Source organism: Cervus canadensis, chromosome 27 (assembly GCF_019320065.1).
Source record: "Cervus canadensis isolate Bull #8, Minnesota chromosome 27, ASM1932006v1, whole genome shotgun sequence".
In the NCBI taxonomy this organism is placed as follows: Eukaryota; Metazoa; Chordata; class Mammalia; order Artiodactyla; family Cervidae; genus Cervus; species Cervus canadensis.
The window spans coordinates 5,715,815-5,733,125 of NC_057412.1; the positions used below are offsets into that span (position 1 = coordinate 5,715,815).

The 17,311-nt window shown below is 40.5% G+C and overlaps 1 protein-coding gene and 1 non-coding gene across 2 annotated transcripts; one reads left to right on the forward strand and one right to left on the reverse strand.

Annotated features, from left to right (window-relative positions):
- LOC122428645 (glycine cleavage system H protein, mitochondrial-like) lies at positions 1-4,666 on the forward strand. Its single transcript, XM_043448676.1, has 2 exons — positions 1-37; positions 3,970-4,666. Exons 1-2 carry the CDS (start codon positions 1-3, stop codon positions 4,512-4,514), a joined length of 582 nt encoding a protein of 193 aa, XP_043304611.1. The 3' UTR covers positions 4,515-4,666.
- A 12,346-nt stretch (positions 4,667-17,012) lies between these two features.
- TRNAC-GCA lies at positions 17,013-17,084 on the reverse strand. Its single transcript has one exon. It is a non-coding gene; the product is annotated as a tRNA-Cys (tRNA).
- Positions 17,085-17,311: the final 227 nt, after the last annotated feature.

Consider the following 17,311-nt stretch of genomic DNA (forward strand, 5'->3'; position numbering starts at 1 on the left):
ATGAACTGTGATGAACCGGAAGATCATTATGTGTCCTGTTGGAAGATGATCTAATCTAACCTGTGTATTCTACAGGTGTTGTTGTTTAGTCACTAAGTCAAGTCTGACTCTTTGCAATCCCGTGGACTGTAGCCCACCAGACTTCTCTGTCCATGGGATTTCCCAGGCAAGAAAGTTGCCATTTCCTCCTCCAGGCGATCTTCTGGGCCCAGGGATTAAACCCACATCTCCAGCAGATTCTATTACCGTGGAACCACCAGGGAAACCCCGACTCTGTAACTAAGTAACTCAATAGCCAGATAAACTAAGTGACATCCCAAGATCATACAGCTCATAGAACTCCATTGACCTATACATCAGTTAACATTTAATATTTGGTTAAGGCAAAAGGTGATAAACTGAGAGGCACTAAATATTGGAGTAAGTAAGTAAGTGTTAGTCACCCACTTGTGTCCGAGTCTTTGTGACCCCGTGGACTGCAGCCCACTAGGCTTTTCTGTCCATGAGATTTTCCAGGCAAGGATACCGGAGTGGGTTGCCATTTCCTTCTTCAGGGGATCTTCCAGACCCAGGGATCGAAGCCAGATCTCCTGCACTACAGGCAGATTCTTTACCGACTAAGCTACAAAGGAAGCCAATACACCTCTAAGCAGTATTATATTAAAATCCACAAGATTATGTGATCTGGGAAATAGACACAGCTTATATGAGCCTTGGTTTTATTATCATTTTGTACTGGTTTTATTATCATTTTGAATATTGGAGTAAATGCATCCTATTTTTCTATTCCTAAATCCGTCTAATGCCTCTTTGTAATGATCAATAAAAGACCCTATTGAAACACAGATAGTAGATGGTGGCATATTTATGTAATTTAAGATATAAGAGAAAGAGACCCAGCTGTTACATAACCAATCATGGCCCCACTGCCCAGAGCCCACAAGGAGCTGTCATTACTGAGAATTAAGTTGTCATACCTCTAAGCAGTGGGCTTCCCCAGTGGCTGAGTGGTAAAGGATCTCCCTACAATGCAGGAGACACAGATTTGATCCCTGGGTTTAGAAGATCCCCTGGAGGAGGAAATGGCAACCCACTCCAGTATTCTTGCCTGGGAAATTCTATGGACAGAGGAGCCTTGCAGGCTGCATATGATCCATGGGGTCACAAAGAGTTGGACATGGCTGAACAATTGAACGCACACACACCTCTAAGCAGTATTACATTAAAACCCACAAGATTTTGTGATCCTGGGAAATAGACATAGCTTATATAAGCCTTGATTTTATTATCATTTTGTAAAATATTGGAAAATAGGCCTTTAAGCTATCTCCCAATTATAAATGTAATAGGAATGAAACTCAGTTGTGCAAAAAAACAAAAAAAATACTATCTATCCATTCTAGGCTACACATTTTTTAAAATTTACATCTTAACATCTCTGAAATTGGGAGAATTTTTACAATCAAAAGTGTCTTACCATCATTGTCACCATGTGGCAGTTATGGTGAAATGGGAAGTGAACATCCAGAAACAATGGTGGAACAAGCTTTTTTCCCCTCTCTTTCCTATCTATTTCTTTTCTTAATTGAACATCATATTAATTTCAAGGAACATACTTTTCATAAATGCTGCATGTCCAATGCTTTCATAGCACAGAGGAAGGTACTGAAAAGAAACCATGAACACTGACAAGTCTGAATCAAAATGAAATTCAGAAATGAAATCAAAATGAAATACAGAAAACTGTATTCAGAAAACTCCAAGTGGGAAAGACTACTATTAATGTGGATTAAAATTGATTCTGCTTATATTTTCCTTTTTATTTATGCATAGGGGTAGTACATGACAGAATTCTATACCTAGAGAAATCTAGGAAAAATGTTTTCATCAGTATAAAGTAAAAACACCAAGAGAAATGATAGAATTAAGTCACAGTTTAGTAGCAACATTTTTCTTGGTGGAGTATAACTGAATTCAGCATCTTCAGTTCAGTTCAGACGCTCAGTTGTGTCTGACTCTTTGCAACCCCATGAACCACAGCATGCCAGGCCTCCCTGTCCATCACCAACTCCTGGAGTTTACCCAAATTCATGTCCATTGAGTCAGTGATGCCATCCAACCATCTCATCCTCTGTCATCCCCTTCTCCTCCCACCCTCAATCTTTCTGAGCATCAGGGTCTTTTCCAGTGAGTCAGTTCTTCACATCAGGTGGCCAAAGTATTGGAGTTTCAGCTTCAGCATCAGTCCTTCCAATGAATATTCAGGACTGATTTCCTTTAGGATGGACTGGTTGGATCTCCTTGCAGTCCAAGGGACTCTCAAGAGTCTTCTCCAACACCACAGTTCAAAAGCATCAATTCTTTGGCACTCACCTTTCTTTATAGTCCAACTCTCACATCCATACATGACTACTGGAAAAACCATAGCCTTGACCAGAGGGACCTTTGTTGACAAAGTAATGTCTCTGCTTTTTAATATGCTATCTGGGTTGGTCATAACTTTCCTTCCAAGGAGTAAGCGTCTTTTAATTTCATGGCTGCAATCACCATCTACAGTGATTTTGGAGCCCCCAAAAATAAAGTCAGCCACTGTTTCCACTGTTTCCCATCTATTTGCCATGAAGTGTTGGGATCGGATGCCATGAACTTAGTTTTCTGAATGTTGAGCTTTAAGCATCTTAGAGTTCACAAAATATAATATCCCATTCCTTAGTTGTCTATAGCTCAGGTGCATTTCAATTCCCACCCCCTATTCTGACACCCTGATGGTAAATTCAACTCTAGTCATTCAACTACCTCTAGCCCATGTTTTGATGTGTGTTAATCTTTGAGAAGGCTGGTAAGTCAGGTGCCTGGGGTTCTGCTTCTTTAAATACTGACAACCAGTCATTTCTTCTCAGTTCTTCCAGAAGTGCATCCAGGAGATGAGCACAGAGCTCCTCTGTTCCAGCAAGCACAGATCTCTCCTTCTACCTACATGGGAATCTCCTCAACATCATTCTTTCTCGTGAAGAGATGAATTTCTCCCCCATAGAAAGGGAGTGCAATAGGTAACACTTCTGGCTATGTCTTCCTTCTCACCTACTCTATCCCTAAGAATTGAGAGAGAAATTTTTATTTTATTAAAGAATAAGAGGTAAGAAACGGACTATGCTTCCCAGGCCCTCCTTGATCCTCTCTTAGAGGGAGCTGCTCAAAGGGAGTCAACATTCTTCTGTTATTCCATGATGAATGTCTTACAGAGGCATCCCTATGGGGAGTCCTGTGCTGGTCCAACATAGCCTAGGACTGAGAGGGTAAGCCTGTCTGTTTCTTGGGTTCAGAATCAGGACTCCACTTGCCTACATATATGTCACATTCTCAAGGTCAGCTACAATAGAAATAAAGACAATATTCGGTCTTAATACTTCCTTGTTGAACTGCAAGGAGATCAGACCAGTCAGTCCTGAAGGAAATCAACCCTGAATAGTCATTGGAAGGATGAATGCTGAAGCTGAAGCTCCAATATTTGGGCCTCTGGATGTGAAATGCTGACTCATCGGAAATGACCCTGAGGCTGGAAAAGATTGAAGGCAAAAGGAGAAGGGGGTGACAGAGGAGGAGATGGTTGGATGGCATCATGGACTTAATGAACATGATTTTGAGCACACTCTGGGACATAGTGAAGGATAGGGAAGACTGGCATGCTGCAGTTCATGGGGTTGCAAAGAGTTGGACATGATGGAAGAACAACTTCCTTATCATTATCCTCAACTGGTCTTGAGCTTGGGGAAGATAAGTACACATTCCCAAGTATATATTCTCTCTGCTGAAATACTTTCCTCCCTCTCTTTCTTTTTTGATGGAATCTGATGGCGCATCAAACTCCATCAGCAGCAGCCAAAAAATTAGTCCTCTTTCCCAGGAAATGGATGAGAAAGTATCTCCATGCCATCCTTCCTCTACAAGAAAGAAGGTGAATTAAAACAGTTAAATTTCCATGTCACGGCCGGGGTGCTCTAGGCGCCGCGCGGAGCGTGCGGGCCGCGGTCGGCAGCCTGCGCGCCATCTCTGCAGCCAGCGCGCCCTGCTCGCCGAGGCCCTGGGGACTGCGGGCGGGTGCCGTCCGGGCACTGCGCACCGGCCCTGCTCTGCTGTCGGTGTGGAAATTCACAGAAAAACATGAATGGGTAACAACAGAAAACGGTGTTGGAACAATGGGAATCAGCAATTTTGCACAGGAAGCTTTGGGAGATGTTGTTTACTGTAGTCTGCCTGAAGTTGGGACAAAGTTGAACGAACAAGAGGAGTTGGGTGCTTTGGAAAGTGTGAAAGCTGCTGGTGAACTCTATTCCCCTCTATCAGGAGAAGTAACTGAAATTAATACAGCCCTAGCAGAAAATCCAGGACTTGTCAACAAGTCTTGTTATGAAGACGGTTGGCTGATCAAGATGACATTCAGTAACCCTTCAGAACTAGATGAACTCATGAGTGAAGAAGCATATGAAAAATACATAAAATCTATTGAGGAATGAAAATGGAACCCCTAAATAAACTACTTTGAAACAACTTAATCTAGCATAGTTGTCTTAAATTAGTGGTGGATAGATATTTAAAAAGCAACTTTTAGCAAAAGAAACTACTTGTAACAATGTTTCCTGAAGAAAATACCCCTTAACTTTCTAATGCCTTCCGTTAAACACTGTGTATCTTTTCCACAGCATCCTGTGATTTTTAGGCTAGGCTCCAGTTATAATATTCAGAATTCCTGAAATTATCTCTGATAAAACTAATTACAAAAATTATGTAATTCCAGGATAACATGGTTATCTTATACCTTATATGACATTGTAACTTGCTTACAGCTATCCTTGGATTTGGGTCAAAATGATCTTCCCACTAGAAATAACTGCCAGTGGAGAAAAGTTTGTTAGTTGTATAGTGTCCAGTGAAGAATATTACTGTCTTAATTTTGCAATATACTGTGTTTGCTGGTGCTATTTTTATACAGTGAAGCAACAGCCTTGCAGGAGAATAAACAATTTAATAATAAAATATTCAACTTCTTAATAAAAAAAAAAATTTCCATGTCAAACCAGTGGGAACTTCATATTTTAATCTGTGATCTACCACCAATGAGTGAATTCCATTGTCAGAACATCTCCCAGAAGTCTGAGTACTGAAAACAGAGTTCTGAAGGTTATTATTTACAGGAGAGCTATGTCTTAAGAGAAGAAATTTGGGAGGGAAAGAATCAAAGGCTGACTAAAAACCTGAGAGGGAAGATTTGAGGAAGACCTTTGGGTACCCAGAGGGTATCAAGATGGTGCCAGGAGGCTGTAACATAAGAGACCAAGAAGAACATAAAGAGGAGATAAAGCGGTGCTACTTTTCCATTACACTGACCCTGATGAGTATTTTCCTGTTTGTGTGATATAATTCATGGTTTTCATGTGGACTCCATCCTTTTCAGGCAGTTTTCCTCTGAAAGGTGTACTTTATGACAGCAGTGATTTCTACTGTCCTTCAATAATAACATTTATCTGCTAACCCCAGAGCTCATGATAGACTGTCATGGTGGACTCTTATCGAACATATCATTATCCACTCTGGCTGCCATAAGCGCCACATTAATCTCTGACTCTCTGAGATGGAAATTAAATTGTGCTCCAAGTTCTTAAGAGTTTACCTGTCACTGCTAAGTGATTGATTCCCTGACAATCAGAGGTTTTTAAATTAAGCGTGGATCTTTAATTAATAGACTAGCGAAACTCCCTCAGATATAGGGAGGAGGGTCATAGTCATTTTTATGATACACTAAAATAAACCATGATCTACCTGTCCAACTTCTCATCAAACACCCCGAGATGAAAGGGCAGGCAGCCTTCCTCTCCAGACTCATGCTCCTCACCTGGGTCCAAGGCTGCATCGCTGACTGACTGAGACATAAAAGCTTTGTCTTCAGTGTCTTGCCTGATAGGTTGGTAATAAATTTTGCCATCCAAGGCAAATTGCCATTCAGGACAACACTGCAATTCCACTTTTCTAGAGGCAACTGATTTTCCTTTTAAAGGCGAGTCAGTTCCCAGTTTCTGAAAACAAGCTTCTCTCTTCACATTCGGCTTTCACACATTTGCAGAAATGATTATTGAGGTCTTATTTTGCTTTCTTTCCAACTGCATTAGGAGAAAATTTCTGAATGCAGAGCACACCCAAAACTGAGAAGGAGAGAAGATTTATATTCTTGAGCCTCAAAACCACCATTTAATGCTTCCTGGTACTCTCCCTTTCAAGTCAGTCCATGCCTTCTGTAGTGGCTTCTGTGATGTGTTAACTTGGCTGAGCTATTGTTTCCAGTTATTCAATCAAACACAAACTTAGTCATTGCTATGAAAAGATTTTTGCAGATTTCATTAAAGTCCCTACTCAGTTGACTTTAATTAAGGGAAATTATCTTGGATAATCTGGCAGGCCTGGCTTAATCAGTTGGAAGGCCTTAAAAAGCATGGCAGGATGAACAAAATGATGCCATTTGCAGCAACATGTATGGACCTAGAGATTATCAGACTAAGTGAAGTAAGTCAGACAGAGAAAGATAAATGCCATATGATATCATTTATATGCGGAGTCTCAAAAAAAAATAATATGAATGAATACAAAACAGACTCACAGACATAGAAAACAAACATGGTTATCAAGGAGGATCATGGGGGGTGGGATAAATTAGGAGTTTGGGATTAATAAATGCACAATACTATGTATAAAATAGACAAACAAGGACTGTATAGCACAGGGAAATCTGTTCAATATCTTGCAATAATCTATAAGGGAAAAGAATCTGAAAAAGAAGACATAGATAAACAGAGATAGAAATATATATTAACAGATATTGCTGAGTTATAGAGAGAGATAGATATAAAGATCTAGATGTAGGTATAGAGATTTGTTGCTGTTGTTGTTCAGTCACTAAATTGATTCTAACTCTGCAACCTCATGGACTGTAGCATGACAGGCTCCTCTGTCCTCCATCATCTCCTGGAGTTTGTTCAAACTCATGTCCATTGAGTCAGTGATGCCATCCAACCATCTCATCCTCTGTCATCCCCTTCTCCTCCTGCCCTCAATCTTTCCCAGCATCAGGGTCCTTTCTAGTGAACATCACATGGCCAAAGTATTGGAGCTTCACCCTAAAGAATATTCAGGACTTATTTCCTTTAGGATGGACTGGTTTGATCTCCTTGGAATCCAAGGGACTCTCAAGAGTCTTCTCCAACACCACAGCTCAAAAGCATCAATTCTTGGGTCTTCAGCCTTCTTTATGGTCCAACTCTCACATCCATACATGACTACTGGAAAAACCATAGCTTTGACGAGACGGACCTTTGTCAGCGAAGTAACATCTCTGTGTTTTGAGAACCACTTCCCGAAACAAGTAAAGTCACTGGCAACACTGGGATAGTTTTGAAAGGCAAATATGTGGCATGTTAATTAGGTATCATATATAAGCAGCAAACTGGAAAGAATTTGTAAAACAACTATCAAAAATAGTCTATTAAAAAGCACTGGCATGTACAGGCATCTGTGTAGCTCTGTTGCTCTGTCATGTCTGATTCTTTGGTATCCCATGGACTGTAACCCACCAGGCTCCTCTGTCCATGGGATTTCTCAGGCAAGAATATTAGGGTGGGAAACCATTTCCTCCTCCAGGGGATCTTCCTGACCCAGGAATTGAACCCAAGGAATTGACCCAGGAATTGACCAAGGAATTGACCCAGGAATCGAACCCAAGTTGTAAGACAACTTCAGCATTGGCAGGTGAGTTATTTACCACTAATACCATCTGGGAAATTCATATACAAACATACCTCATTTTTCTGCACTTTCCAGATGTTGCATTTTTACAAATTGAAGGTTTGCTGGAAACACTTTGTCAAGTGATCCTGTTAACACCATTTATCCAACAGCATTTGCTCACTTCATATCTACTCTATGTCATTCTTATTTTATTTATTTATTTTGTTTTTGCCTGTGTCACATCTTAGTTGGGGCTCACAGGCCCAGTAGTTGCCACATGGGAATGTGGAATCTCAGTTTCCTGACCAGGGATCCAACCCATGTTCCCTGCATTGGCAGATGGATTCTTAACCACAGGACCACCAGAAAGTCCCTAGTCTATGTCACTTTTAGTAATTCTAGTGATATTTTGCAATTTTCATTATTATCATTATTATTATATTGCTGTTGAGTTGGTAAATTGTGTCCAACTCCTTGAGATCTCATGGACTGCAGCATAACCAGGCTTCCCTGTCCTTCACTATCCCTCAGAGTCTGCTGAAACTCATGTCCACTGAGTTGGTGATGCCATTCAACCATCTCGGCCTCTGTCATCCCCTTCTCCTCCTGCCTTCAATCTTTCCCAGCATCAGGGTCTTTTCCAATGAGTCGGCTCTTCACATAAAGTGGCCCAAGTATTGGCACTTCAGTATCAGTCCTTCCAAGGAATATTCAGGGTTGATTTCTTTCAGGATTGACTGGTTGGATCTCCTTGCAGTCCAAGGGACTCTCAAGAGTCTTGTCTAGTACCACAGTTCAGAAGCATCAATTATCTGGCACTCAGCCTTCTCTATGGTCCAACTCTCACATCCATACATGACTACTGGAAAAACCATAGCTTTGACTAGATGGAACTTTGTTGGCAAAGTAATGTCTCTGCTTTTTAATATGCTAAGTTGGTCATAGCTTTTCTTCCAAGGAGAAAGCATCTTTTTATTTCATGGCTGCAGTCACTGTCTGCAGTGATTTTTGGAGCCCAAGAAAATGAAATCTGCCACTGTTTCCATATGCTGGGATATATTGTGAGGAAAAGTGAAAAAGTGAAAGCTAATCACTCAGTCATGACGGACTCTTTGTGACCCCATGGACTATAGCCCACCAGGCTCCTCTCTCCATGGAACTTCCCAGGCAAGAGTACTGGAGTGGGTTGCCATTTCCTTCTCCAGGGGATCTTCCAGACCCAGGGATTGAACCCAGGTCTCCTGCATTGCAGGCAGATTCTTTACCATTTGAGCCACCAGGGAAGCCCATATTGTGAAGCATTAATTTATATTCCTACAACCACCCCATTGCATCCATCCCATTCATGCTGCTGGACAAGAGGATTTCAGGGACTGTGTTCCATGTATGCGTCATTGCAATTCTCTCAAAGAACTAAGAGGCCATTATTTTAGCTTTGGATTTTAAAAATGTTCCTTTTCCCTGTTATCATCACCCACACCCCACCATTTCTTATCCCCAGAGTAGGTAAAAACCTCTCTGTCTGGGAAGGAAGAGAGAAAAGATGCAAAGCCATTTAAAAACATCAGTCAAAAAAATAATGTCTTAGGCACAGGAAACAATTTGCAGGGATGCAGACCATCTTTATCCACAGCTAAAAGACAGAGAGAGAAAGAGGAACAGAAGGAGAAAGAAGAGGGAGATGAGAAGGAAAAGGAGAAAAAGGACAGATCTTAATCCTTTCCGGTGGGACATGAACAGGCCTGGCAAGAGCAAATGAGCTTTCCATCAGCTCCCCCAGCAGTATGCAAGTTGCTTACATCCAAGCACTCTAGAACAATACAGAAAAATGGTATAGAAAATTGGAGAAACAAGGACATCTGTGAGAGTGGGTTGACCTCAGAAGAATAGCCTCACACTTGAGATTTTCTCAAAAGATGACCAGAAATTGACTTCCTTCCTGGAATTGATGTTATTTTCACACATCCTTGGCTATCTGGAAATTTAAAGTTGCCCAGCACTCAGTGTTTTGACTCTATAAAAATGGCAACATCCTCTTTAAAGTGAAGGATCAAACAGCGTGCTTGTTCATTCGCTCTTTCCGTCCCCATAGCTCCTTTCTCTACTGGTTTCCGTTCCTTTCTTCTCTCTCCACACCAACTATTCTTATCTCCCCCTTTTACTCCTAGTTCCTGATTTCAGTCATATCTGGTATATAAGAACTCTCTGGACTCATCTCTTACTTGGGTAAGAAACAGTTTCACCCGTCATTCTCCTCTTTGTCCCGATGTATTTTAGAATTTTTTGTTGGACATATTTATTGCTCATTTTTTCTGTATCTTTAGAAAGAAGGCAGAGTAAGATCATTAGAATCACAAGACCTACTTTCCAGCCCCACACTCCTATTTCCTAAATACCTGGGAAAATCACTTCGTTTTTAGCCATTAGTCTCTTCATCTGCAAAATGAGTGAGTTAAGCCAAATTTCCATCAAGGTTCCTTCCAGTTTTAAAATACTGCAGTTTTCAGCAGAAAAAGACCAATATCTAAATTCAGTTATTCAGGAGAAAGGAATTAATTTTGTTCTAGGCACCAGAAAGATTATTTCATGTTATGAGAAGAAATAATATAAAATGTTCATACCAAATATTCATTCAGAACCGCTACAACTAAAAATACATTTTTCTTTGTTGTCTTCTGTCTCACTTTCTCACTCTCCTCTAATGCATTAATTTCTCAGCTGGTGGATTTTTTTTTTCATGTTTCCTTTCCCCTTTCTGGCTTATAAAATGGGAAGCTGGTTCAGCTTATGTTCAAACCTTGTCTCCTTCACTACACTCCTATATCACCCTGCTCTCTTCTCTTAAACATCCCCTGATGTCACGCACTGTCTTCAGTTTTCACCTCATTTCTTCCTTTCTGCCTTACAGTGTCACTGTCTAATCATCTGTCTCTCCACTGGTTTCCATGTAAACTTCATATAAGGACAGCTGTTTCTCATTTGTGATTTTGTCTTTAGTCCCAACTATGCATTGAATAACTCACGGTCAAATTAATTAATCTTAACAATATAGGTATCAAGCTACAAAAGAGATATGGGGGATCTTATATGTGTTTTGCTAAATAAAAGAACCAATCCAAAAAAGGCTTTATACTATACAATTTCATCCATAGGATATTTTGGTAAAGGTGAAAACTATGAAAACAGTAAAAAGTTCAATACTTGGCCAGGGGATGAGAAGGATAGGGTAAAGAAGAAGTAGGTGTGGCAGTGGGAGTTTTTAGGTCAATGAAGCCAAATCTATATGCTATTTGTTTGATGGATACATGTTATTATTCATTCTACTAAACTCTCAAAACTATATAACATAGAATAAACTCTAATGTCAATTATGGATCTTCAGTTAAAAATGATTCACACAATGTGTGCGTGTGTGTTCTCAGTCAATCAGCTGTGTTGGACTCTGTGACCCCATGGACTGTAGCCTGCCAGGCTCTTCTGTCCATGGGATTTCCCAGGCAAGAATGCTGGAGAGGATTGCCACTTCCCAACCCAGGGATCGAACCCATGTTTCCTGCATTGGCAGGTGGATTCTTTACTGCTGATCCACCTGGGAAGCCCCACGTAGATATGTAGAACAGCTTTAGTCATGATCGCCAGAACCTAGAAGCAGCCAAGATGTACTTCAGCAGGAGAATGGATCAATAAGCTGTGGTACCTCCAGACGATGCGATGTTACTTAACACTAAAAAGAAATGAGCTGTCAAGCTATGAGTAGACAAGCAGGAAAAGTATAATAAATGCGTGTTTCTAAGTGAAAAATTACATACTGCTTGATTTAACTGCATGACATTCTAGGAAAGATAAAACTTTGGAGGCAGTAAAAGAATCAATGGTTATTAGGGGTTGGGGGAAAGGAGAGGTGAAGAAGTGGAACCCAGAGGACTTTTCAAAGCAATGACACTAGTCTATATCTTATAAAAGTGGAGGTATATCATTTGTGGGCTTCCCAGCTGGCTCTAGTGGTTAAAAAAAAAAAAAATCCACCTGCCAATGTAAAAGATGTGGGTTCAATCCCTGGGTCAAGGTGTGGAGGAAGGCATGGCAACCCACTCCAGTATTCTTGCCTGGAGGATCCCTTGGACAGAGGGGCCTGGCAGACTGCAGTCCACAGGGTTGTAAAGAGTCAAGACATGACTGAAGCAACCGAGCACGCCTGTATGTATCATTTATCCATTGTCAAAGCCCATAGGATATATGAAAACAAGAGTGAGCCCCAATGTAAGCCATGGACTTAGGATTACAGTGAAATATCAGTGTGGTTCAGCCATTGTGAAAATGTAAAACTCCCACTCTGGTTTTGGATTTTGACAGTAGGGGAGGTTATGCATATGTGGACACTGGGAATTTATTGGCAATCTCTGCACCTCTCACTCAATTTTGTGGTGAGCCCAGAATTGCCCTAAAAAAGAAAGTCTACTTAAGAAAAAAGAATAAGTCCACATCAGACTCTCCAGATCACTTAGTTTAGTCCACAAAATGAACATCCCGGATACGCTCTCAAAGTTCACGCTGGCATTAGAACTAGATGCTAGGCCTCCTACTTTCAAGCCCAAGGAGTTTTTCTATAGCTGACTTGGCATTCAGGTCTTGTTTGCCTTTGAGTTCTTTCTGTATTCAGTAGCTTTCCCCTTTTTTTCATAGCTTTTGTCTGCAACCTGGGTATCATCTATATCATTTTCTTGTCTGGGTCACTAATTAGCAATTGATTTCTGAAAACTCAGCTCATCATCAATAAGCGCTGTTATGAAGTAGTCAGTTAGGAAAAAAAAAAGTCTCCCAGAGATTTATGGAGTTATTAAGTCTCACATCTAGCCTTGACGAACTCATACATTAAGACCTCATGTCCCAGGAGGATTATCTGTGATGACACCAGCAAGAGGTGAACCTACTCAGCTCAGCCGGGAAGTTGAGCATCAGGCTGGTGAATCCATCTTCCCTGGACCGAGTGCTGTCACACTGGGCTGACTTATGCCCTAATTAGGTGCCCCTCTCTCACAACCTCTACAGTTTAATAGGCATCACATTTGCCTCAGGTCTAATGTCCATTTTTAAACTGGCTGGCATGCCATTAGCTCTCGGGTTTGGGGGACTTGTTTCTTCCCAGGAAGGGAGTTTGGCAGATTCATCCATCGACCTGCTCTTGCCTAATGCATTAAGGAGAGCTTCTTCTTCAATCTTGTCTTCCCACGAAGGCGGGAGCACTTTGTTCCCCTAGCAAAACTCATTTTATGAAACTGCATTCCTCACCCGCATAAACCCACCTCCGCATGCACCCCTGCCTTCATGTTCCTCCTCTCTGAAGCCCTCCCCAATTGGCAATGAAAGGAAATTCAGACAAGGAGCTGTGGTCTCTTGAAGGCCAAAGGCGATTCCTCAGCCAAATTCTGGTGATTACAAAAATTAATTGTGCAAGGCAGTGAGGAAGGTTTATGTTGATCAGATAACAGGGACTTCAAATGCCTCCTGATGATATACGCCAGGCCAAAAACCAACACAATAAACTCACAACCTAGGTTCAAGCAGCAGCATCAAATGTATTCATTTTAAATCAGGATACATTGATTCCCTGTCTCTCTCTTTCTCTGTCTCTCTCTCCCTGCAAGCCTATGAGAGAATAGTTAACACAAAGGCAATGTATAAATAGTTGGTCTAAAGAAAAAGACAACCTGTAGGCTGTTTTCTCTGGCCAGGTAATAGCTCAATAAAACAGTGAGAATAGAATTTTTGAGGAAATATCATGGAATAGGCTATAATGGTTATTGGCTAAGATGGCATAGAAAAACAATCATCTATTAAGATCTCAAATATATGCTGGAGGAAGACAACCCCAACTACTAAAAATCATATTTTAAAAGAATATTTAAAAGACCATGATGAGATGTCACTATACCTTTAACAGAAGTACTCAAATTAAAAATAGTGATTATACCAAATGCTTATGAGGATGTGACAAAACTCTACCTCTAAAATCTTGCTGGTGAAATGCAAAATGGTACATCCTTACACCATATGCCTTGGCACATTCTTAAACTCATCAGTTTCTTAAAAATGACCTGATAGTTTCTTTAGAGAAAAAAGCTAAACTAAGCATATATTCATCTTGTGACCCAATAATCACACTCCTGAGAATATCCCAGAGAAGTGAAAACTTAGGAGCACAGAAAAACTGGGACAGGATTGTTCGTAGCAGCTTTATTTGCAATAGCAAACAGGCAGAAGCTACTCAAATGTACTTCAACAGGTGAAGGGCTAAACAAACTGATACAGTCGCACCATGAAATCCTACTCAGCATTTAAAAGGCAGAACTTGAAACATGCAACGATTTAGATGAATCTCAGGGCATTCTGCCCAGCTGGAAAACAAGCCAACCTCAAAAGGTCACATACTAGATGATTGTATTCATATAACTTTCTCAAAATGACAATGTAATAGAGAAGAAAAACAAACTTGTGTTAGCAGGAGTAAGGAATGGTGGAGGACAGAGAGACTTAACTATAAAAGGGTAGCACATTTACAGTGATGGAATAGTTTTGTATTTTGTGAAGGTAATTACACAAATCTGTAACATGGGATGAAATTACATACACATATTGTACCAATACCAATGTCAGTTTCCTGATATTGCTCTTGCACTACAGTTATGTAAGATATTACCAATGCAGAAACTGAATGAATGGTACATGGACTTCTCTTTACCTCTGTGAGTAAATAATTATTTCAAAATATAAATGTTGAAAATAATAATCATTAACAAGAGAATGCTCGTTAAAGCAGAACAGTTAATACATATACAGAAATCAATGCATACTTCAATTCAGTCACTCAGTTGTGTCCAATATACTACCCCAAAAAAAGTGGGGATTTTTACTTTTAAAAAAATGTAAAAGTAAAACACCTCTAGTGATATGTTTCTGTGCTTAGTGATTGTGCTTGGGTATCAGAGATTAAATATTATGCTTGCTTTCTTTACATAGTTTCTACATTGAATTCATACGAAATCTGTAATCCATTTCCCAAATTCTGTTTCCTTGTGCTCCACCAAAAGGGTAGAACTTTAAAAACAGTAAATTATACATACCTTACTAAAATGAAATGAGCCAGAAGTTGTTCTTGGAAGAAAATTGTAGAAGTACAAGTCCTCCCCCAAGAGGACCAAATAGTTCCCCAAATGAAAATCAAGCAGAATCTCATAGGAACTCTATTTGTGTGATACTTTTTAAAATAATACAGACCCAAAATTGATAAGACAACCAAATAGCATGCATGCTTATAATACTAAGCCATATATACTAATTTTGTAACTATTAAAGCAATGGGAATTTAATTGCAATATATTTCCTTACCTCATCAAGGTATCAATCACAGAGGATATCCTACTCTTTATGCTTATTATAAATCATCCTTTATGGCCACTGGAAGAAGACTGACCATCTAGTAACTGGTAAATCAACCTCAGATAAACATAAACACTAAAGTCTTTATTGAAGTGTCTTACATTTGGTGATTACTATGATGCTGTCCCCTTCATGGATCACAGCCTTGTTGTGGCGAAGGGTCTTGCGTTACTCAATGAGCCTATGAGCCATGCTGTGCGGGGCCACCCAGGACAGATGGGTCATTGTGAAGAGTTCTGACAAAACGTGGCCCACCGAGAAGGAATGGCAAATCACTCCAGTATTCTTACTGCGGGAACCGCACGAACCGTATGAAAAGGCAAAAAGATATGATATTGGAAGATGACCCACCAGGGTGGAAGGTCTCCAATATGCTACTGGGGAAGAGCAAAGGGCCATTACTATTAGCTCTAAAAAAAAGGAAGCGACTGGGCCAAAGTGGAAATGTCGCCCAGCTGTGGATGTGTCTGGTGGTGAAAGTAAAGTTCAAAGCTGTAAAGAACAATATTGCACAGGAACCCGGAATGTTAGGTCCATGAATCAAGAAAAATTGGATGTGGCCAAGCAGGAGATGGCAAGATTGAACATCGACAGCCTAGGAATAAGTGAACTGAAACAGATGGGAATGGACAAATTTTATTTAGATGACCACATATCTAATACTGTGGGCAAGAATCCCTTAGGAGAAATGGAGTAGCCCCCATAGTCAACAAAAGAGTCTGAGGCAGTACTTGGGTGCAATCTCAAAAATAACAGAGTGATCTTGGTTCCTTTCCAGGGCAAACCATTCAGCATCACAGTAATCCAAGTCTCTGCCCCAACCACAAATGCCTAAGAAACTAAAGTTGACCAGTTCTGTGAAGACCTACAACCAAGAACTAACACTCAAAAAAGGTTTTCTTTTTATCATAGGAGATTGGACTGCAAAAGTAAGGAGTGGAGAGATATCCAGAATAACAGGCAACTTTGGCCTAGAGTACAAAATGAAGCAAGGCAAAGACTAACAGAATTTTGTCAAGAGAACACACTGGCCATAGCAAATACCCCTTTCCAATGACACAAGAAACAACTTTACACATGGACATCACCAGACAGTCAATACCAAAATCAGATTGATTATGTTCTTTGCAACCAAAGAGGGAGACGCTCCAAACAGTCAGCAAAAAACAAGACCTGGAGCTGACTGTGGCTCCAATCACCAGCTCCTTATTGTAAAATTCAGCCTTAAATTAGAGAAAGTAGGGAAACCACTAGGCCACTCATATATGACTCAACTCCCTTAGAATTATACAGTAGAGGTGATGAATAGATTCAAGGGATTAGATCTGATGGACAGAGTGCCTGAAGAACTATGGATGGAGCTTCATAACACTGTATAAGAGGTAGTGATCAAAACCATCCCAATGAAAAAGAAATGCCAGAAGGCAAAGTGGTTGTCTGAGGGGGTTTACAAATAGCTGAGAAAAAAGAGAAGCAAAAGACAAGGGAGAAAGGGAAAGATATACCCAACTGAATGCAGAGTTCTAGAGACTAACAAGGAGAGATAAGAAGGCCTTCTTGAATGAACAATGCAAAGAAATAGAAGGAAACAACAGAATGGGAAAGACCTCTTCAAGAAAATGAGATATCAAGGGAAATTTTCATGCAAGGATGGGCAAGAAAAGGGCAGAAATGGTAGAAAAGTGATGGTGCTCAGTCGTGTACAACTCTTTGTGACCCCATGGACCCTCAGGCACCTCCATCCATGGCATTCTCCAGGCAAGAGTACTGCAGTGGGTCGCCATTTCCTCCTCCAGGAAATCTTCCCAACCTGGGGATCGAACCCAGGTCTCCTGCATTGCAGGCAGACGCTTTATCCTCTGAGCCACCAGGGAAGCCACCTGCTTTAAACAAAAGCAGAAAATATTAAGAAGAAGTGATAAGAGTACACAGAAGAACTATAAAAGAAAAAAAAAAAGTCTTAATGACCCAGATAACTATGATGGTGTGGTCACTCATGTAGAGCCAGACATCCTGGAATGTTAAGTCAAGTGGGCCTTAGAAAGCATTACTACAAGCAAAGCTAGTGGAGGTAAAGGAATTCCAGCTGAGTTATTTCAAA